This window comes from Natrix helvetica (genome assembly GCF_964273705.1).
Source record: "Natrix helvetica genome assembly, chromosome: 2".
Lineage (NCBI taxonomy): Eukaryota > Metazoa > Chordata > Lepidosauria > Squamata > Natricidae > Natrix > Natrix helvetica.
The window spans coordinates 138047172-138071447 of NC_138552.1; the positions used below are offsets into that span (position 1 = coordinate 138047172).

At 39.7% G+C, this 24276-nt stretch overlaps 1 protein-coding gene across 1 annotated transcript; it reads right to left on the bottom strand.

Moving 5' to 3' along the window:
- Nucleotides 1-1951: 1951 nt before the first annotated feature.
- On the bottom strand, nucleotides 1952-23877 carry HSPA9 (heat shock protein family A (Hsp70) member 9). The gene is made up of 17 exons (XM_081941343.1): nucleotides 23684-23877; nucleotides 21911-21969; nucleotides 19807-19894; nucleotides 19535-19716; nucleotides 18410-18534; nucleotides 16570-16643; nucleotides 15699-15805; nucleotides 15037-15199; nucleotides 13478-13570; nucleotides 12552-12761; nucleotides 10682-10909; nucleotides 9998-10102; nucleotides 9341-9458; nucleotides 7457-7551; nucleotides 6117-6209; nucleotides 3948-4088; nucleotides 1952-2833 (listed from the first exon to the last, which is right to left on the bottom strand). The coding sequence occupies exons 1-17, from the start codon at nucleotides 23744-23746 to the stop codon at nucleotides 2741-2743; spliced, it is 2037 nt and encodes a 678-aa protein (XP_081797469.1). The 5' UTR covers nucleotides 23747-23877; the 3' UTR covers nucleotides 1952-2740.
- Nucleotides 23878-24276: the final 399 nt, after the last annotated feature.

Here is a 24276-nt window from a genome sequence, read left to right on the forward strand (position 1 = left end):
TAGAGATTAGATGTACCATAACAAAATCAAGAAATTCAAAGAAAATAGATTTTAAATAGAGTTTAATCTGGAACAGTTAATGAATTCAATCAGAAATATTCCCTTTGCAATAAAGGATGGGAATTTTTGTCCTAATGGTACCTTTACAAAAGATAACTGGGCTTTGTTGGAGTTTTTTCCTTGTAAATGTCTCGTTTCCAAGAAGCTTCTTCAGTTCTGCCAGAATGTCCAGGTGTCTTTTGAAAAGCACTTTTGGGACAACCATGACCTGGATGATTAAAAATCTCCATAGACAACAGGAACGTTCAGCTATTTTAATTTGCTAATCAACATAGTAGCAATAGCACTTAGGACTTATATACCATTTCACAGTACTTTTCAGTACTAAGTGGTTTACAGAGTCAACATATTGCCTCCAACAAACTGGGTCCTCATTTTACCGACTTTGGAAGGATGGAAGGCTGAGTCGACCTTTGAGCCCTTTCAGGGTCAAACTCCAGACTGCGGACAGCTAGTCTGCACTACTGCAGTGTAACCACTGCACCACCAGAGCTCACTTCATGTTTATGAAGGTCTGACAGATTGGCTAGTGTCAGGTATGCTCCAGATCCCATTTAAATCACAGGTCCTTGCAATGTAAGCAAAAGTTAAGCATTTATCTATACACAATTCCCCCCCCCCCCCTTATCATTACATTCTACAAATTTCACACAGCATCTAGGGACTGCATGGCTGCAGCAGTCTTCATTTGATGACCGGCAACGGTCACTAACTGACAGAGTTCTTAAGTAAGATATCACTGATGCATGACTTCCAATCTTATTTCTGACCTCTGTTCATTCTGCTTGCCAGAAGCTGGTTATGAAGCGTGCAAATAGTAATTGTGTGATATTACAACAGATTTCTTACTTGCTGTTGGTGTCCAAATCTTGACCATAGTGGGGACAGTGCAACAGTCACACGTCCAAGGGCCAGTGGTAAAGTTACTTTCTCGGTGCTATTATAACTTCAAATGGTCTCTAAACAAGGAAGTTGTTAAGCAAGGGCTACCTGTAAAATGAAAAGCTGGTTTGGTGTAGTGCAGTGATTAAGGCAGTGACGGAGAACCGTTTAGACAGAGTGCTCAAACTGTGCATGGGCACATGCTCAAATTGAAAGGTGAACACACGTGTGCTGACATGTGCAAATAAGCACACATGCGTACATGTGCAGCAGAGACCTGAAGACCAGCTGGCCGGCAGGAGGCGGGGCATCCCAACACTGGCAGCGTGACAAGAGACAAGATATTTTTCTTTCGTGAGCTTGTTTCGTTGTTTGTGCAGGGAAACAGAAGCTCACGAGAGAAACGCCACGGAGATCTGACCTGGGGTGACCTGTACCATAGGTTCACCATCATGGGATTAAGGCATCAAGCTAGAAACCAGGAGAGCATGAGTTCTAATCATGACTTAGGCATGAAGCCAGCTGGGGGACCTTATTTATTTAAAACATTTGTACAGCTACCCATCCTATAACAAACTCTGGGCAGAACTATATTACAACTCTAAAAACCGTAAAAGCAGGCAACGGCAAACGACTTCCCTAAAACCTTACCAAGAAAACTGCAGAGATTTGTCCAGGCAATTGACTTGAAAGTGCACTAATACACATGCATCTGCTCCATAAAGATGCCCGACTTTCCTGGCAGTTAGTTTTCCCTACCCTTCCCAGGATTGTCGGTTTTGCGCCAACTTTTTAAATGCAGCACAAAGAATGTTGTCAGATACAACTTTTATCAGAGCAAGTTGCATTAGCTCAAAAATCTTTCATTCTTTTCGTTTAGCACATTCTCAAAATTGTGTAGCAGGTCAGCAATGAAGAATTATGCTTTTTGAGACACACCTTAACAGAGGGGAAAGAAACCCCTCATTTGCTTCTCATTTGATAAGGAGAGTACCAAAGAAGCACAAAGCGCAATATAACTCTTTATTTGGATTCTGCAAGATTACATTCATATACATTACCACTTGTGGGAACTACCTGTGAAAATAAAAATAAAAAAATGCAACTTGGGTCTACAGCAGGAATGGTATCTAGGAATACCACTGGGGCAAGGAAATCAGAATTTTTACAGACTACTTGGTCAACTGAGAACAATTTATTAATAGGGAATCAGATTTCCTGCAAGGAAAAAGACATTGGACAGAGCAGAAAGTCCACGAAAACAATGCATGGAGTATCCACGTTGTTTTGTGGGTGATGCTATATTAAAATAAGTCACATTTTTTATATTAAAGCTAAGGTGTAGATCTGCTTATACTTTCCCAAGTAAATTGTCAGCTGATGACCACAGGTCCCAATATCATCTCTTCCCAGAAGCAGAAACCTGTTTCCAGAGGAGACTCCGTTATTAAGGATGGAATTCACAATTCAGCAACGATGAATCCTACTCCCAAATCTGAATTTGAGACATGGTTTCTAGACCTTCAAATTAAATATGCCAATTCCTTCTGCTCAGAAGTAAGATTGCCAGGAATTCCCAGTGAAAACAGTCACTGGCCTCTAAAAGTTACCTTGCACTAATTTTTTTTTTAAATCAGATAGCAATTTGACTAAATTTATACATTTCAGAAAGTATGTATAGAATACTGCAAAAACACAGTAAGACATAAATCAGTCCACAGCTGCTCAGGAAAGTCCTTTGGCTATGAAGCTGTGGAATAGTGTCCTCTTTCTGTTCCAGTCTACACAAGGTTGCAATTTACTGCTTTTCCTCCTTCTGATCCCCAGAGCTCCCTGACTCTTGTGAGCCAGAGCCATGTGAACTTCCAGAACTCTCCCGCTCCGATGCCATCTGTGAAGAGAACAAAGCACGGTATTGGTTCAGTTTTGGTCATGTGCTCTTGCCCTAAGGAACAACTCAGAATGTGGGAAGAATCACCCCAACCAACATTATCTTCTGATAAATATTATGTTTGGGATCCTCTAGCAACAGAATGAAGATATCTGCATTTAGATATGGTAGTACTACTATCGCAGAAACATTCTGCATTCTTGAAGCAGAATTCAGACTTGAAGATTAATGGGAGTTTTAATACTTTAGCTAGACATCTGACCACTGATTTAAATACAAGCTGAAGAGTAATGTCTAAGAAGGATGTTGGGAGTTCTACTTCAGGAACATCTGTAGGGATACAGATGCCTCAACACCAGAGGGACCAACTATATGAATGTTCCGTATTGCATACTTAACTCTCATGCTGAAAAAGATAAACTCTTGTTTTTATTCTGAATGATATACAACTGACCAAAAGAGAGAGATTAATTTTTATGAAACCGGAGATATTTTTAAAATCTGTGAACATATGCAAGTCAGTTAATCTTTAAGCAGAATTAATGTTATAGAGAAGCGCTATGGCTCCTACTTTCCCAGCAAAAGGCTCTATAAATGCCTCCACCCGACAGCATGGGCTGAAAATGTATAACTCACTGTACAGTATGTATACAAAAGAATGTGCAAAAACAAAAATGCCTATTCTGTGGTATGATTTATGTGTCCTGCCATGCTGTGCAGAATCTTACACAGCAAAAAATAAATAAAAATGTATTCTAAGAATCATTAATTACATGTGATTTGCTGAATAAATTACTGGCTGCGTTTGCACAGCAGATGGGCTTATACAGCATACTGAGTCAAAATCAGACATGTTAACTAATGATCAAGATAATGGGATTAGAGGAGGAAGAATTAAAGTTTATTAACCCAACCTTAGGATCTTAGAGAAAATATGAGATAATTACTAAATTATCAGTAGTTTAGCCCATAAGGGTTAGCAGTGCATTGGCTGTGTTTACATTTCATTCCTTCATTTAGTTGTTCCTTTTTAAGGTCATTGGCACATATTTCTGGGATGTGAAGCTGGGTCTTTCTCTGCCCAGACAGATCCTTCTATATGTTGTCCTCCTACCTTTTTGTAGGCCATTTCAAAAAGTTTCAGGGATGCTTGTTGCAGGGACATTGCTGCCTGCCGGATGTTTTCGCCTGTTTCACTATCTTTACGAGCCAGTAACTCCCGCATTTTTGCAATTTCTTCCCTCAATTTGTTGCACTGTAAAGGAATTGCCAAAAAAATGCAGCTTTTAGTAGAATATATAACAATAGCAGGTAATCTATACTATTAGCAAGACACAATCAACTTAAATCACTTTAGAAGGCCACACAACTGATGATCAAGTGTTAGATATATTCACAATGGGAGACTTCAGAAATAAAAACTCACCAACCATGTCTATTAATATTCTGATATGAAGCTAGTCCTCATTTAGTTCTTCCTGTTGATTACTGCAGCCCCAAACAGTTGGAAAATATGTTTGTGAAAGGGAAAATGTAACATAAAATGTAAGCCTAATTACTTTCATTATCCCACAGCTGTAACATCCATAATAGATTGTTGGGTTGGGTTTTGGATGTATCTTGCAGATTAGATGGTATTTAGATGCATGACTTGAAGGAATTTTATTATTCAATTTTATATAGCTGCCTATTCACCAAAGGCAACTCTGGGCCTTTTAGGAGTATTTTCTCCTATAGCACATGAACAGCTTTTCTTGACCTACAAAGTGCCACCACGCAAAGCCATCTCCTAGAAACATAAGAACTACTGCAAGACAGAGAAAGAAAACACCATTCTTCAAGTTTTAAGAGAAAGCATAAAGCCACCCAATCCCAATTTCGGCATATGCAGAAAACAGAGGATGGGTTCAAAGAAGGCAAGCTTTTTTTGCAATCCTGTTGACTATAACAGGAATATTTGCATATCACATGTAGCCTACAGGATGGAAGCTCCTCCTCTCAACTTTATCCTAAATATTGGGTACAAGGTAAGAGGCTGGAAAAATACAGTTGCCTTCATAAATCTAAGCAGGTGGACATCTAGCCATCTTGAGCACTATACAACGGAAGCCCCTGGTGTTCCAATTTGAAGAGAAAAAACATAGATGCCTAATGGAGATCATCTGTTACACTATAGTTTGTAGATGCTATTTTCCTTTTACTCAGTGGTTAACAAAAAGGTAAGGTGTAAAAGTAGTTTTCTTGGAGAAGCAGTATCAATTGCAGCAGGCATATTGCCTAATCTAATTAAGGTGATCAACTTGGGCTGCATGCCAACGCAGAATACAAGAGGGATTCATTCAACAAAATGCTAATGCAAAACATTGCTGCACACAGAAAATTAGCTTAACCAGGGAATTCTTCTAGAACATGTTTTCAATGTACTACTTTCAACAGTCTGCAAATACATTCGTTTGATTTTATATATATATATGATTGAAGTGTCAAGTCTCACAGAGGATAGTAATCCCCAGGAGTCAATTCTTTGAAGGAAAACATTCTGGGAAGGAATTTTAAAAACCAAAGCTAGAAAATTTAAGACTAAATTCGTGAGTTCAGCTTTATTACAGGTAGTCTTCATCTAGCAACCACAATTGAGACTAAGTAAAGCAGTCACTAAGTAGGAGATAATGTGACTAAAACTATGCTTTTCTCTCCCCTGCCCTTTGGGATGTTCACCCTGGTGCTAGAAGAGTGGCTGGAAACTGAAAAGAGTAATCAGTTCCAATTCTTTTGCTTTTGTTTGCCTCCTATTCATACCACTGCTCTTTGGACTGCTCTCCTTAATGCTAGAATAATTAACAAGAATAAAATTAATGTTTGTATTTACATTCATTGAATAAGAGATTATCAGAAAGCAAGAAGGCACACACTGGGAATACACTGGTCGGTTTGGATAGCACAATTGTGGCTGCCTGTGCTTTTGATGTGTATTCCCCACTGTGTACTTGCTTACTCCCTTGTAATCTTTTCTCTCCAATCTCTGCTCTGCAGGGGCGAGGAACAGATTAGGCATAGGGCAACATGCATAGTGATTACGTGATTGAGGAATTGCAAAAGTTGTTAATGTGAACATTATGGGGAAAAAAAATAACAAATTAGTGATAGTTTCCTAAATTGCATTTACAAAACAAATTTAGAAAGATAGACTTACTTAAAACATGCCCAAGAAACACAACACATCCATACAGTTCATTTTATATTTAAAAAAACCCTTTATAAAAAGGCAGCATGGTAGACCTACTTCATCCACAGGCAATTGATCTTTAAATTCTTCCATCTTGGTTTCTGTGTCATGGATTATGCCTTCCGCCATGTTAACAGCTTCAACACGTTCCTAAAGAAAACAGTAACTTTGTTAGACAGAATATAAGAGTCAATTTGTAATAGCTAAGCATCTTGCCAACAAGACACTTATTTAATGTGCACAGTGAATGAATTCTTGAAAGGGAAAACAAAACTAGCTAAATATGGCAAACACCCATTCCATTGATGGAAATGTTTGCATACTACCAACTTTACCATTAGGTTTTTTCCCTGTAGTTGTAGAATGGGGGGGGGGGGACCTTCTATTTTGAAATTAAGGGCCACCAAGGAAAATATTTTTTCAAGAATTTCCTTTTTGGGAGCAAATATATTTCTTTTATGACTGACCATAGAAGGCATTAGGATTGATCAGTATAGGAGATATTTTGGCCATTTTGTAAAAAAATAATAATTCCTGGGATAATTTAAGACATCATTACTTAGAAGATGGCATATGGTTTTTGTTTTGTATGGGTAAATATTAGGGATAAATAAATCTGGGAGTATAGAAAAAAATATGAGAAAACCTATTTTAATTTAAATGGAAAATAACCCCAATTTCTTCAGATCCTTCTCTGATTCACAGATTCACCTTCCTCTTTAAAAGCAGTAACTATAGCAACCCACTTTGTAATTTGTGTTGCATTCACATCTGTATGAAATATATGAACTGAAAGCAGTTCCAGACCCCTGAAAGAATATTTCAAAGGGATGGACCATAGTATTTTTCATATTGTGATAATCAGAAATTTGAAGGCTCTTTAAGTCACATGATTTGATTTTTTTTACAGATTGCTTTGTTTTGGTTTCAAATTACTATATATGTCAATACAACTTGGGGAAGAAATATTATAGCTATGAAGTTTGATGTGATGCCGAAGTATATTCCTAAAGCATGGAATTTCCCATACCATGAGGAATTCTGGCTCTGTGATGCCAGACATGACCAAGATTAATTTTATATAAATTGAATCTTATTTTCCTGATTTGATGGACTTTTTTGTTAGTTTTCATTTTTTATTTGTCACTTTCAAATCATTCAGATTTCTGTCCTATATAATTGGGCTTTTTCCCTTGTTATTGTGGTTTTTTTTTTTTTTGTATTTCATTATTTTAAAAAGAACATTCTAAAAAAGTCAAGCTAATGGAAACCAAAGTGTTCTTAATTCAAACAAATCCTGTGCAATTGATGTTACCACAGAAACTATTCTCCATAGCTGACTTTTATTTGAAATAAATGTCAGGCCAATAAGATGGAAACCATCTTGGCAACATTACCTTTTTCCGTCTGTCTTCTTCTGCATATCTTTCTGCATTTTTTACCATGTTTTCAATGTCATCTTTACTAAGACCACCAGAAGACTGGATCACAACTACAGGAAAGTAAAGTAATTTTCTTTTTACAGCATGCTATCATTAAACAAACTCAACATGCAACACACAGCAGGATTGCAATATTTCATATTAATGGATCATAATCACACCTGACGCAAAGATTTTATGTCAGGAAAACATCAAACGTGGAAATGCTACTCTAGGTTGCCTAAACCAGTCTATATTAACACCATTGTGGGCTCCCACTTTAATGCATTTTACTAGACCAGTGATTCTCAACCTTTCTTCACCATGGACCCCCTTTAAATAGCTTTTCCCAAAACTTAAGATTTAAATCATAATTTCTTCAATCCTTGGAAGACCCCCTGTGACATCGCAGCCCCCTAGGGGTCCGTTAACCACAGATTAAGAACCACCGTACTAGACAATATTCTTGCCTGCCTAGGACTGTAGAATGTAAAGTATGTAAAATATTGCTAACAATTCCTACTTCATATGTCCTTTATCATTTTAAGGCTTTTCATACTAGATGTCATGTACAAGTAGCCCTTGACTTATGACGACAATAAGGGCTATAAAATTCATCGCTAAGAAGTGTGATTGTTAAGTGAGGCAACATGGGGCTGCGCCCAATTTTGCAACCATTTTTTGCCAGTCATTCAGCAAATAACTCACAGTTGAGTAACTGTGTGACCATAACTTGTGACCTCCTGTCATTGACTTTGCTTTTTAGAATGGCTGTGAAGGTTATGAATGGCAATCACACGGTTGCAGGGCAGTCGTACGTGTGAGCTGGTTGCCAAGCACCCAGATCACAAATATGTGACTGCAGGAACACTGTGATGAACGTAAGTGCCAGGACTAATCGCAAGTCACTTTCTTCACCACTGTAACTTCAAGCAGTTGATAAATGGATGATCATTAAGCAAGGCCTACCTGTATTATTTGGTTGCCACCTTTAAGAGCACTATCTATAACAGTGCACGCGTGCCACAGGTGGCACGCAGAGCCATTTGCCAGGGCACGCAAGACTGAGTTCACCCTTGCTCCAGAGGCTTTATAGGAGCCTGGGGAGGGCGAAAAGAGCCCCCCCCCGAGGCCCTCCGGAGGCTTCATGAGCTTCCCTGAAGCCTCCGGAGCGCAAAAAACTGGCCCTACGGGCAAACCGGAAGTTCACGAACGGACTTCCGGTTTGCTCGGAGGGTCGTTTTGACTGCTCCGGAGGCTTCAGGGAAGCATCCTAAAGGTCCCTCAAGCCTCCGGAGGGCTTCTGTGGGGGCGGGGGAGGCTCTTTTTGCCCTCCCCAGGCACCTATAAAGCCTCTGGAGCCTGGGGAGGGCGAAAAAAGCATGCAAAAAATGGGTGGGGGGGTTGCGCCTGTAGTGCGTGCATGCCCACTGGGGGGGTCGCACATTACATTATGGGTGTGGCACACCTGCACACTGCCCCCCTGCGCTCCCCCCACTTATGGCACGCGAGCCAAAAAAGGTTCACCATCACTGATCTATAATTTCAAAATTACACCAGTTATCTACCTCCATGCTGTGCTCAGTCAAAAGTCTTCCACACACTTTTCAGAATGATGTGTTGATAATTGCATCATAGCACACAAAGGTTGATTCTGGCCAAGCGCTAAAACTCAAAGATTGTATTAAGCATTTCTAGAAAAATGGAAACTTGGCAGAAATGCAATGATAAAATATTACCACATTTTGGCAATATACTGCAACAAACCGTTCTATATTTATCCTCCTAGCTGGCTTTTGCAGTAATAGGCTCTCAACAATGCCCTTCAGTTTTTAAAGCAGCAACAATCCAAGTACTCACTCTGTTGTTCTCGTCCTGTACCTTTGTCTTTTGCGGATACATGAACAATTCCATTTGCATCAATGTCAAATGTTACCTCGATCTGGGGCACTCCCCTTGGGGCTGGTGGAATCCCAACCTGGAATTACAAGGTACACTGCTGTTGACTTAGAGAAGGCTCATCAGTGTAATCAACTCTGTCTTTCCAAGCAAGCTAAAGTGAACTTACTGGTACAATCTATTATTCACTAAAGCAAAAGATTTATGAAATCTGAAGAGAAACCACAGTAATCTAGAAGAAAAGTTATCTACATCACTAAATTTTCTTACAATTCTAGTATTTGTGCTCAGGAAGTTTTACTATAGATGCCTTCCTAGCACAAGGTTCCATAATTTACCTTAGAAAATTTTTATCAGAAAAGCATCATGACGTGTGTATACGTTCTATAACCGTGAAGAAGTTTCTTCTTTAACCAAATTAATGTTATAGCAATCTGTTTCCATACTTATCTGCCAAACTTAATAATTTAAAGGTACTTAAATGAAGAATTTTCATCAAATATTATGTCCTGTTCTAGGGAAGCTTTGTGTTTTAATAGGAAAAGTAAAAATTACTTTCTTTTCATTAATAACTATTATTTTAGATTAAAAAATGCATTCAGCAGGATTCCAACATACCAATGTGAACTGGCCAAGTAGTTTATTGTCACTAGCCATTTCCCGTTCACCCTGATGAACTTTGATCTCTACTTGAGTCTGCCCATCAGCAGCTGTAGAAAATACCTGTGGAAGCAAAGCACATTTCATTCCGTTAATGCTACTTAACACCATCATTTAACTAAGTAACATGATACGGTAATTTCCTGCCAGGAACAGAATAGAACCTCAGTACCTGCTCCAATAACTGTTAGAAAGCACACGAAATGCCAGAAAGATGAAGTCACAAGTGCCGCACCACCCCCACAGACACATAAATGCATTTCAGGAGTCTGACAACCTGTTGCAGCCTCCTGTAGTCATATAATCCTCCTTTTGCAACATCTTTTTCTCATTTGTGGCAAATCATGCCCATTGAATAAACTAGATTCAGCCTCTCAACCATGTGGTTTGATTATCTACTCTGTGATTCACTTAATCACCACAGTGAATCTTGTAAAAACACTTGTAAAACCAAGTTTGGTCATGTGGTGACTCAACATACTAACCTGAACAACTCTGCCCAAAATTCTGGAGTCAACTACGGTTGTATGTTTAAGCCTATTTATAATGGCAGAATGTTTCGGGAGAGAGAGTGGGGCAACAATGACTAAATTTAGATGACTTTCAAATATTGAGAAAAAAATTAAGAACACATCTTCTCACCTGACTCTTCTTGGTTGGGATAGTTGTATTCCTATTAATAAGCTTCGTGAAAACTCCACCTAGTGTCTCAATTCCCAGGGAGAGTGGAGTGACATCCAACAACAGCACATCAGTGACATCTCCAGCCAACACTCCTCCTTGGATGGCAGCGCCAATGGCAACAGCTTCATCAGGATTGACTGCTTTACTTGGAGAACGCCCAAACACATCTTGCACAGTTTGCTGTACCTGTATGGATACATTCATATTTATCAGCAATACACCAGAAAAAGAGTCACATACCACAGAAGGTGGCAGGTGGATTCAGCACCTGAAAGGAGCATGGAATTTGGAAGCTCAGATATAAAAGTATGCAAGACCATTGTAATATCCTACAGGAGTGTTCCATTTGCCCTGAAACAGGATGAGGAACATTTACTCTTTGACTTTGCAGTAAGCTATGCCCAGAATAACACGAGTCCAGTCCACGAAATTAATCCACATGAAAAAAGTATAATAAATGGCTATACGTAAGATGCTACAAGAAGACCATACATTCCTTCTGTGAAATTACTGCTTCCCACAAATCTAAGAAATAATCTACTTCAAGCTGAAAAATCACTTTCAATGCTTTAAATATCTTCCAGCGTTTATACACTGAATAGAATGCTGATATAATGACAAAAACAAAACCCCACAATTTTTTTTTAAATCTGAAGAAAGTACGGTAGTCCTCAAGATACAACTGTAACGGAACCTACCTAACCATTACAGATGCATGTTGTGAAAGTTGCTAGGCAAAACATCTCAACTTACAACCCCCCTCCTGTCGCTGCTCTCCCCAATGAATTGCTAAATGCCCAGATTGTTAAGTGGAGAACGGGGTGCCTCAATGGCCCTTGGAAGCCTAGCACAGGCCCACCTGCCCTGGCCCTTCCTCACCCCACAAGATGTCCTGTGCTCTGCTTCCCACCACTTGACTCCCCACAGGCCTTTGCCCACTGCCACTGGGTCCCCCAGACCTTAAAAGTGATTCCCACCCCACCAGGTCAAACACTCTCCTCCTCACTTACTTTTAAAGGGATAGGAGGCCTTCCAGAGCACTGGAATGGATTGCTTCGTGTGGCTGCATGGTATGGTCTGGAAGTAGCCATTTTGTCATCCACAAAATGGCCGCTGCCATTAGGTCACTATCATGCAGCTGGGGGCAAACTGCTTAGTTTTGCTGCCTTACTGATGTCTGCACTCCTGCAGAAGCTTTCTGCAGCGTTCGGCAGACCCTGTTAGCCAGCAAAATGAAGCAATTTGTCTGGCAGTTGCCATTTTTGTCCCAGCACTCAAGAGTTGGAACAAAATGATGGTGGCCTCTGCACAGACCACAGATATGTGACCTTCCCTCCTCTTTCCATGAGGTCCAGAAAGCTCCAAAAGGTAAGTGTGAAGATTGATGGGTGTGGGGAGCAGGCCTAAGTACAGTGGAATCATAGGGTAGGAGAGGTGCAGGGATGGTCGGTCGTAAGGGCAAATGAGCACCCCAGGGGCACTGCCCTCATCATAACTTTGAAACATGGTCTTACTAAATTTGGGGCTGTCTGCTGGAACTGAGCCTTTGTTAACTGACCTGTTGTATCTTGAAGACTACTGTAGACTCATCATCAAAGCTAGCTTAGGTTTCAGATTTAGAAAGGATAACAGTAATTCTGCAAAAACAGCAGAATACCCCATATAAAGGGTTAAGGTTACTTCTACACAGCCATCTCTACTGATTAACACATCTTTATTTTTGTGGATTTTTTTTTAAAAAACAAGCAAAGCATAGTCCAAAGGGCACTTGGCCAGACTGCAATGACAGGATCTTCAAGTACATCAAGTCAAAGGGGAATGATTGTACCTTTGGCATTCTAGTCATGCCACCAACCAAGATGACTTCTCCGATGTCACTCTTGCTAACTTCAGCATCTTGCATGGCTTTCTGACAAGGTGCTATTGTTCTTTTAATCAGATCTGCCACAATCCCCTCAAACTGAGATCGTGACAGCTTCATATTCAAATGTTTCGGTCCTGAGGCATCCATTGTAAGGTATGGCAAGTTAATGTCCGTCTGCAATACAAGATTAATAATAATTAGAAATAAGTAAGAACAATTAGAATTAGAACAATACTTATTTGAAAAGTATTCTGTGATGCAGCTATTTGATTTTTTTCAGGATACATTGTTTCCAGATTGATCCGTCACATCTTACAAATAATTACTGTCCTTAATGGATATGGCACCATCCAAGTAGAAAGTTTTCTTAGAAAGCCAATTAATTGTCCAGAATGTATTCTCTTGGTGTGGTTCATTTAAGTAAGTCTCTAAGGGGATAATTCCTAATTCAATACATTTTACTGAATGGCTATCAAATTTTTTCCAGAACTCAAAATCACAGCATTAATTATTGGAAAACTACAATACCACCTCACCCATGACTTCCATCAATATTTCAATTTTCCTTTGAGTACAAGATTAGAAGTAAAACCATGAAGGGATTGTCTTTTCTGCCATATATCTCCAAATAGTATTTTATTAACTTTGAAGATTCGTATTTTGTCTATAGTATTACAACATACTTGAGTCTCAAGAACAATCAGTTCAGTGGTTGATATATGGTTAAAATGGAGTCAATTTTGGTAAGTGGGAAATTGCAAGCCTTTCTAAATTGTTGCAATCTCAAAGCATCTATTGGGTCCAGGAGAAGATTCCATAATGTGGACGCTACAGCATAAAAGGCCTGCCACTGAGGATCCACCAAATGTAGCTCATTTTCAGTTCCTCACCTGGACCGAAGAAGAAAGTTCACATTTTGCTTTTTCGGAAGCTTCCCTCACTCTTTGCAGAGCCATGTTATCTTTAGTCAGATCAACCCCTGTCTAAAAAGAAAAGGACAAGTGTTGAAGTTCACTGTCTTCTATGTAATCTTGATTAAACACTAAATAAATCTCATTATTAGAATGAAAGCTTAATACAGATAATCCACAACTGGCCACACAATCAACATTCAAATTGATTCTTTCTGAATTCTAAGGAAGATAAGTAACATCAATCCTTAATACTAGGCAAGCCCATTGTTTAAGTGACTTTACAACAAATGTCATATACCATGGAAGATTTTGTCTTTATATTACAGATGCTAAAAATCTTTTTAAAATTCCCATTTGAAGAAAAGTATTTGAGCCATAATCTGCTTCTAATCCCATACTATGGTTCCCAGTAGCTATACACATTCCCACTCAAAAATGCTAGATAACCATTTCCAGTTCTATTCTACTTGCATTCTAATTATTAAATTGTGAACATACAAACTAAGCTAGATCAAGAATGATGAGGAAATTTATCCTTGCTACTGTATTAATAGTAGCAAGCATATTTTGAAAAATAAGTGCATTCATTTATACAAATTGGTAAAAGTCAATATGCAACCCCCCCTTGTTAATGATCCAATAAACTCCCTGTATCAATGTATACATTTCTCCTTCAAGCAACTTCTCCAAGTTTAGATTTGGCTCATAGTTTTTTCTTAAAAGGATAATTAAATGAAAATATTAGTATATGCAGATAACATCCTCAATGGTAGAGATCTATGAGTCTGGACTGCAATATAGATATACAAGGTAGATTCAAAAATTATACTGAGATGCGTCTTGACTTTACTTCATTATCGTCTGAACACCTCCAGGGAAGGACACAAAGCATATAGCATGAAGGAAATCCATGCTACACATTTCTACAGAGTAATTTCAGGACCAGTTGCTCTATAACCTTCTTCAGTACTTTCATAATGGAACTGCATGAAATACTAAGGAAATGCATTATCTGCTTAACTGGAATGTTTTAATCCAATTTCAAAATGGGCAGTTTTGATCTTGTCTGAAGTGTTCTGACCTCAAAAGAACCCACAGGAGGGAGCATTCCCAGTAAGGATAGAAAACTGGTAAGACTGTACTATCCCAGCTCCCAAACACCTAAATTTGAAAAACCTGTTGCATGTCTTTGTGAAACTCATCCTGTTTGTGTGTGTGTGTCTGTGTGTGTGTGGGAGAACAGAATGGCTATTAAAAGAAATCAACTTATTTTAACATTAAATGTGTTTATGTCTTACGCCACCTCAAAGTAATATTTATGAGGCAGAGATAAGCTTTGCAAAATAGCTACTGAATTATACAAGTAGGAAACAATGGTACAAATCGAATACAATAGCATGATGAAAAACAGTGAGATATTTTGGCTAAGTAAAACACAAATTCTGGAATATTAGCACTAGAGTTTTCTTTTTCAAATTAAATTTACACTTGAAAGAGTTCCTTGAAAATCAGTGTAAAATATACAAAATGCTTACTTCTCTTTTGAATTCTTTAACTATATGCTGCAAGAGGCCCTGGTCAAAATCTTCGCCACCCAAGAAAGTGTCACCATTTGTGGACTTGACCTCAAACACTCCCTTCTGAATTTCCAAGATAGAAATATCAAACGTGCCACCACCCAAATCATAAACTGCAATACTAAAAAAAAAAAAAAAAGGGGTGGGGGGGGTGGAGAGGAGAAAGACATACATTAGCACCATATAAATAGCACCATGAGGTATATTTAATCTTAGATTTTCAGAGTTCATCCATTATCACAGCATCTAATAAACTGATCTTAGAAGTGTCTATTTATAACACCACATTATAATGTTCTTTTGGCATAACGGCCTTCGTTCTGCATAGAAAATGGTATGCAAATAGATCCAACTCCTGTCTTTCTGTAAAATATGTTCAACTTCTTTCTATCTCTGATAAAAGTGTATCACTTGGTTTGTTAAGCATTCAACTGAAAATTTACCCGAAAGCCTTCCGATTCATTATAGGTCTTAAACAGTGCTCTTTATGTAAAGCTATACACTGAAGCTGGCAGCTAAAGGAATTAGCACATCTGCTGCTCCAGTAGGTAACATAAACTAATAAAGCACACACTCCAAGAAGTAATACTGCAAAACGCAGGGAACTATTGTATACTTACACTTTGTCTTCAACCTTATCTAATCCATAAGCTAGGGCTGCAGCTGTTGGCTCATTAATAACTCTCAAAACATTCAATCCAGCAATCTGGCCAGCATCTTTAGTGGCCTTTGAAGAAAACAGCAATCTATTAGGTACTGCTTGTTCAACCAAGGGAAAACCCAACCCAAAGAGGTGAGTGCAAATTATGCTTGTTTCTGCAAAGGAACCTTTTCTTCAGTCACCTTCCACCCATGGCCCATGCATTCTCAACCTATTCTAGAAAATTATCCAGAACAGATTATAAACTATACAAGGATCTATAAGAGGAAGGAGAATTACGGATTATTTTTACTTATGGTTTATTTTAGATAAAAACTTCTGATGCAAAGTAGGTTTTTAAGAGTTTAAGTTGAATTGCTGTAGATGCAAGTTGTAATCTATCTGTGTTCCCACAATATTTGTCTAAAGGCTGTTTCCACCAACTTAATATACAGTATTTCTAAAATGGGAATATTGAGTTTGATTTGCTACAAATAGAGCATTAGAAACGCAATCCCCCTCACCCCAATTTAACCTCTTTTGTGGGAAGCTTTATTATCTTTCCTTTGAAGAAATACAATATTTACTTCACTGTTTTGAGTTCTTAATGGGTGAGCTTTAATTTTATCCCTTTTGTTACATCTTCCTTGAATGCTAATTTTAGGCAAAAAAAGTGGGGTAGAGAGAATTGAGTAAATGAAAACAAATGACTATCTACTGTCAAGTAAAGCAAGCTGCAATACATTCTGAGATCCCACAAAATAGTTCCATAAGGGAACATATGTGGAAAAATCCTCCTGATCTCTCTCCTTCCATCAAGAGAAATGGAAGCCCAATTTCTGCAACCATACCTGTCTCTGGGAATCATTGAAATAAGCAGGAACTGTGATGACAGCATTTTTGGCAGAATGCCCCAGGTAATTTTCTATGGAAGAGGAAGCATATTTTTAAGTGAGGTCACTATTAAGATATTCTCTTAAAATATTTTAATCTAGGTAGAAATATGCGTAGCTATACTATAGAACTTGCAAGAGTATTACAGATTTACTTAATATTTCATTTGACTAAAACTAAATGTAATTATAATAGCTTTTTAGGGTAGGACTCCAAAAGTAAGATGCAAACAGGGCAATATTGACATCCACATTAGTGAGCATCAATAGAATACTTTGTGAAACGTATTTAATTACAAAATCAGTTAAAACTACTATTTAAAGAAGTCTTAGGCATGCAAGCCAATAAGAAGAGGGTCCAATTCTCAGGCTAGCCCTAGGGAGTCTTTCACTTGTATGTGTGAGAAAATTCCCCTAAAGTATGGTAAAAGTGTATAGAGGAAAGGCAGCCCTTCACAAGCATGGTACTAAGGGTTTAAGCTTTAAAAGTATTGGGCCTGGAATCTTGTTGGCAACCATTATAGTCAGCATCTCAGACTTCTTGGATCCTGGCAACAATATTTTATACTAATTGCAAATGTTGAGCTTGCCCTCAAAAACTACCACAAGCAAAATATATAGGAAGGATACCAGTTAGCCAGTGCAAATTCTGTATTTGCTTCTCCATTGGAGAACAATGCGTTTTAAGCATAGAGATAATTGGCAAAAGAGATGCCACGCCCCTTATAAAAAGGTTATAGATCTCCATTTAGTCCTTCAGACAAATCATATATCAGTTTTCTGCTGCAAATCAAACTAACAAAACTGCAAATAATCTAAGCGTGAGTTTTGAATGGCATAAAGAAACCTATATTTTACCCGTCGGCAAGTTATTTGAATTAGAAATGAAGCCTTAGAGCAGCGATGGCAAACCTTTTTTTGCTCGCAGGCCATAAGTGGGGGGAGCGCAGGGGGGTCGTGTGCAGGCGTGCCGCACCCATAATGCAATGTGCGACGCCCCCGTGTGCATGCGCGCACTACAGGCGTGACCCCCCCCAGTGCGCATGCGCGCACTACAGGCGCGACCCCCCCATTTTTGCATGCTTTTTTCGCCCTCCCCAGGCTCCAGAGGCTTTATAGGAGCCTGGGGAGGGCAAAAACACCCCCCCCCGAGGCTTCAGTGACCTTCAGGAGGCTTCCCTGAAGCCTCCGAAGCAGTCAAAACAACCCTCCGAGCAAAGAGGAGGTGACTTCTGGTTTGCTTGGAGGGTTGTTTTAAGTGCTCCAAAGGCTTCAGGGACCTTTAAGAGGCTTCCCTGAAGCCTCCGGAGCAGTCAAAACAAACCTCTGAGCAAACAGGAAGTGACTTCTAGTTTGCTCGGAGGGTCGTTTTGAGCGCTCCGAAGGCTTGAGGTACCTTCAGGACGCTTCCCTGAAGCCTCCGGAGCAGTCAAAACAACCCTCCGAGCAAACAGGAAGTCCGTTCCCGAACTTCTGGTTTGCCCGTAGGGCAAGTTTTTTGCGCTCCGGAGGCTTCAGGGAAGCTCATGAAACCTCTGGAGGATCTCTGGGGGAGTGGGGGGGGGGCTCTTTTCGCCCTCCCCAGGCTCCTATAAAGCCTCTGGAGCCTGGGGAGGGCGAAAAATGCCTTTGAAAAAGGGTGAACTCAGCTGGCCAGCGCCCGCATGCACGCTGGCCAGCTAACAGGGCAGCGCCTTGCGTGTCCTGACAAATGGCTCCGCGTGCCACCTGTGGCACGCGTGCCATAGGTTTGCCATTCACTGCCTTAGATTAATTACAAAATTCTGCTTGTACAAACCTGAAGTCTCTTTCATCTTCATTAAAATAAAAGCACCAATCTGGCTTGGAGAATAGAGCTTTCCATGAGATTCTACCCAGGCATCACCATTGGAAGCACGTACAATTTTAAAAGGGACATTCTTGCTGAAATAACAAAAGTTTTCAGAAAGTTAGAGCATAGCACTTTGCGGCAACGCCTAGTTAATTCTGATCTGAAAAGCCTAATCACAAGCACATAGGTTAATAATTAAATGGAATATTAGCAAAAATCCCAGAGCTATAGGCTAAGCCAAGGTTTTTCCTAGGCCATAGAACCCAGATCAAGACGGGGTGGGACTTCTGCATGCCAGATGACAAGCCCTAAACCTTATGCTCACCTTAGCAATAAGGGTTTAAGGGGAAACCTCTTCACAAAGCATTCCAACTTTTAGTCCCAGAGGCTCTTTTTACTGTGATCCCCTGTAAAGTCCTTCCCCCATCACTAAGATAAAGTTTTAGAAGGGATTAAGGAAGGGAGAAAAGTCTTCAGAAAAGACTAAGATGTTTTCCCTTTAGCCTCTTGCGGAATCCCTCACATATATAATGGCAAAAAACACCAGAAATCAAGCTTGAGTCAAAAGAATATTTCTATTTAAAACTGTCACAACTTTAAAAGAATTGGACTAATACAATCCTTTAGTAAAAGATCAAAGTTAGCAGACTTTAATATCTTAATATATTTATTACTATTACTTTAATATTACCCCTAAACCCCAATATTAAATTTTCCATCAGTGAAAAAACAGCAAGCCAATATTATGTATCTATGTTAACTGTTTCCTTCTGATCTCCCATCCACAATACTTAGGGTTAAATTTGGAAAGCTTGTGAGTTTATTGAAATAGAGACTGGTTTTCAGAGAACTCAAATCCTATTTATGAAAACCATAGTTCTAAAACAGAACATCTTCAAATCTCCTAGCAACTTCCTACGGGCATCCCAACAAATCAGAACACTATTGTAGATGAAACTTCACATACTTCAGTTACTTTGAGAACAACTCTGGAATTATTTAATTTCCAAACATTAAAAAATGTGGATCATAGGTGCAAATACATGTAGGTACGCAGTTCATTTTTTTAAGAATTAAAAAATGTTTCCTCACATATCTTTCTGCACTTCTGGATCATCAAATCGCCGCCCAATCAGACGCTTGGTTGCATAGAGTGTATTGTTAGGATTTGTTACTGCCTGTCTTTTAGCTGGCATGCCAACCAATCGCTCTCCCTCACTGGAAAATGCCACAACAGAAGGGGTGGTTCTGGCACCTTCTGAATTCTCAAGCACCTGCACAAGACAAAAGAATTAGTTGATATGGGCAACAATCATCAAATTTATAAAAATCCTGAGTCGGATCAGCAATCTGATTTGACTCACTTTTGCCTGCTTCCCTTCCATGACTGCTACACAAGAGTTGGTTGTGCCAAGATCAATTCCAATAACTGCTCCTTTGATTGCTTCTGAGCTGAAAGGGAAATGTAAAGAAATTAGGCTTAAAGGGAATTTAGCACCTAGACTTGCAGAGTAAATGGTGTGTTTACTCTCTACTTCTAAAAAATTCAACTGAGATTTTTTTTAAAAAAACCTCTTAACCAATTAGTACTGCCTTCCCCAAGACAGCAGTCTCTCAGATGGTTATGGCTACAATTCCCAGTAATTACAGCCAATGTAGCTCTTAGTCATACCAAATGAAATATCAATACCAAAGCTATCTAATGTCAACCAATAACAGCATCAAATCTATACCATTAACAGCATCATATCTATACCATATACCACCCAGTTTGGCTAACAAAATTCAGCATATATTTTGCACATACATGGATATGGATATATTTGCATGAATATATTTTCCTTTGTTAGTTTATCCAAATACTCTGTTCAGCTTAAATGTTTTCAAAGAAAATATAAGGCAAAATAATTTAAAATGATTGTTCACATGCTATGAATAGAACAAAGCTTGGTACTAGCAAAGACCTCAGCTGCTATATGAAGCTATAACAAATGGTCATGTGACCTCAAGCTGCAATGTACATAGTATATATTGTATACACACAGTATAACATACACACATTATATGTACACACATACATATTCAAAAGGGTTTTTTAAAAAAAATAACTTCAAAAATAACATTGTTACATTGAAAATGTGTACAGTTAACATAATTGACAAAGAAATAAATATACCATAATAGGTCCTCAACTTATGATCAGAATTGGGACTGCAATTTGTGTTGGCCTTGTGATCATAAGTTGAGGCACCCACATGACCAGACCTGATTTTTTGACTGTTTTTATGATTGTTAAGCAACACTGCAGTCATCCAGCAAATCCATTCTCCCAAATGGGCATCTTTTGCTGGAAGCTGATTAAATAAATGGTCATGTGATCTCAAGATGCTGTAACCAAGTTGCACCCAAAATGCAGTGATATTGGGGGGGGGGGGGGGGCATTTAACAGCTGGAAATGTTTTGCAAGCTGTAAAACAGTCTTGCTAAGCTCACAACTTTGAACATTAAACCAGTGGTCACCAACCTTTCTGGTTCCATGGACCAGCAAAAAGGGGAGGGGGGGTTGTACATGCGTGCTGTTTTCACAACTGCAGCTTCGCACGTGCACACCCTCACCCACCACTTCCACAACCCATTGGATACCCCTGTATTAAATGACTAGCAATAAGTTGGAGACTACCTGTATTGCTTTGCTTTTAAATTTCTCTATTACCTTGCCTTTTCCATTCGTCCCCAATGACCTCTGCTTGCCCAAACGTCATTATTCCCAGCAGTACCAATGTCACCACCCTTTCTCTTTGTTTTTTTATGAATGTCATTGCTTCCCAGACAGCCTGTGTAATTTAAAATCCTTTCTGAAAATTCAAATTTCCTATAAAGATTTTGGCAAAATGCAAGGTTTTATGCTCCACTTCCATTTTTATTATTCTTTTGCTCCATTTAATCATTTATTCATCTTTCATATCATCTCAATTACAAAAACTATTTATATTGCAATACACATTCCTAGTGCTGTCTTAAGTTTTGCAATTAGAATTGTAGTCTCATTTTAGATGCAATTTATGCTCAAGGGCCATCATCTTTTGATATTACATTATATTTATCTCCAAAGATTTCAAAAATCTGAATATCAGCAGAAACTGAAACTGATTTTTTAATTCTCTTCTGTTTCTTGTAAGTTGTGGAAAATAGTAAGAAAATATGCAGATGCACATTTTGGTCAGATTCTATCAAATATGTATTCATTACCCTGATTTCTAGTTCTCACTTTTCTCCCCCTCCCTTTATTGCTGTCCATTTCTGCAATAGAACAGATTTTTTTCAGAAATGTCATGGTTTTCACAGGATTTTTTCATCCACATATGAAAAAGTTAAAAGCTATGAGGTTTACAAAACTTTCCTGAACAGCAACCATTCTTCATTTTAATACACAACAAAATCATTTTGAACCTTAATTTCATTACTTACGCATAATTCCTGCTTGCTACAGTTCTGAGAATATCTTGACTTAAACCATTCCGGATGATCTACAAAAACAACAAAGCCAATAACCATGTATTTATAAAGAGGACTTGCATTCTTCACTGATAATGTTGTCTTCTTTCAATATACTCCCATGCTTTATCTGCCAAACATACCTCTCCTGAGGAGTGAATCCTATCCAAAAAAAAATTCAGTTAAGCAAGATCTTTCCCTCACCCCTTGGAAAGGGTATCAGTAAAATTGCTTATAGTAAAAGACGCAGTACTACTACTAATAAAAGTACTAAGACAGTACTTTTAAATAGTACTAAATAAAAATAAACAAGTCTGAGCACATTCAAGAGGACTCATTCATAAAGAACCACAATATCAGTAGATCTGAAAACTTCTATCCAAGAAACACACCCCAAGAAATGCTACAATTCAAGGAAATTTCTACTCTGCATTAACTGTTGTATTTTAAATAGCCCACAGATATAATTTCAGATACCTTAGTTTTGGCATTTGTTACTTTTACCATTTGTTTAAAGAATATCATAAAATTATACTATAAACCATTATACCTTAAGGCATGGGTATCCAACCTTTTGGCAAGCTGGGCTGAATTAAGGGAAGAGGAATTGTTTTGGGTCTCTGTTTCTCTCTATATAGAGAGAGGAGGGGGGAATATATTTTTCATTCTTCTGGGGGGGGGGGGGGGTGCTGCCTTAATGTAACTTTGCTGCCTTTACAGTGGATCTTAAGTACCAAAATGGTTCAATGCCCTATTAATGAAAAACAAGAAGGAAGAGCTGCCTTCTGCCAGCCCAAGGAATGCAAGGCGCTGCTTCTCACCAGCTGAAAGTGGCAGCAGAGCACGTGGCTCCTTCCCTTACTAAGCAGTGGCTGTACCGCTGGGGGTGGGTGGGTGTTTTTTCTAATCCCTGGTTCTTCATCCATTGCATTCCGTGTCGTTCCATTCAGGGGCTGCTATACAGACGATGAAGCCCAGCTCTCTCCTGTGAAAAAGCACCCGAACTGGCAGGGTGTTTAGACAGAAGTCAGTCAGGCCTACTACCTCCACAAAGAGGTTGCATAAGTTGCATAAGTTGCATAAGGGAAGGGATGAAATAAAATCCCGAGAGGCTCGGCGTTTCTAAACCACAATTTATTCAAATACATCTTGTTCTCTATAAAACAGGGGTCTCCAACCTTGGCAACTTTACGACTGTGGACTTCAACTCCCAGAATTCCTCAGCCACCGAAATCTGGGAGTTTGAAGTCCACACGTGGTAAAGTTGCCAAGGTTGGAGACACCTGCTCTAAAAGATTGGGGGGGGGGCAATCGCCCCATCGTGACTGCCCATCGTCCAACATATTGAGAAAAACAACCGCCGCCTTCCTATTTTGCCCGGAGGCATCACGATGATGAGCAATTTAACGAGCCTGCTTAGTAAAAGGAGACGGATCCATTTGGTGGCGCGGGGGGGGGGATTTCCTTTCCTTTCTTTTTTTCTTGGCGTCGATGCCGCCGTGGAAATTATTCTGGCTTCCTGACTGTAAAAATCACGGCACGGTCATGGCGCAAGACCTGGCCCAGGCGGCGGCGGCTCCCCGCTTGCCCACAAGGCTAAAAGGACACGCAATAAAGGGTCCCGTTTAAAAAAATGGTGGTGGGGGGCTTGTCCCCGAACGCCCTTTACTCCCTTCTGCTGCCGGGAAAGGAACCGGCAACTGCCACTGCCGCTGCCTTCCCCCCCCCTCCTCCGGCGGGCCTTACCTGGGCAGGCCCCGGGACTCCCCCTCCACGGCGCAGGACGAGCACGCGGGCAGCGCTCAACATGGTGGTAGCGAGAGAGAGAGAGAGAGAGAGAGAAAGAGGAAGGCCGCGGAAGGAGCGGAGCAGCGGAAAAGAAACGCGCGCGCCGCCGACTACGGCTTTCTGGAAGTCTCCAGCCCACGTGGGTAAGAGCGCGAGAGAGAGGCGTGACCGGGAGGGCCTTTCCGGAAGCTATAGCTGTCCGAATCAGGCGCCCGATTAAAATAGGCCGTCAGGGAAAATTGGGGGAAAGTAAATTTGCCGGGATTTGAGATTTTAGGGAGGTGTATCTTTCTCTCTCTCCCTCCCTCTAAATCCTTAACCTTAACCCCCGCACCCCAAATAACGCTAATCCCACAACAGGCTTTTTCGAGACCACCTTTACTGGCCGCTGGCGGAAAGTCCCCAAGCTTCAAGGTCAGAAAAGCGGAGGGGGGATTGATTTAGATGCCTTTAACCGGAAGGCGGGGAGATGACTTGCGCGAAGCCTTGACGGGAGAGACCCGAGGTTGGGCGACAGGAGAGCTTTTTTTTGTGGTAGAGAGGCTTCCGGA

Coding starts and splice junctions, on each gene's coding strand:
- HSPA9 (XM_081941343.1), bottom strand. CDS start 23,746: ATGTTGAGCGCTGCCCGCGTGCTCGTCCTGCGCCGTGGAGGGGGAGTC. Junction 19,895..21,910: donor GTAGCAAGCAGGAATTATGC/GTAAGTAATGAA, acceptor TTTCCCTTTCAG/CTCAGAAGCAATCAAAGGAG. Junction 6,210..7,456: donor AAGAAGACAGACGGAAAAAG/GTAATGTTGCCA, acceptor TGTTTTCTTTAG/GAACGTGTTGAAGCTGTTAA.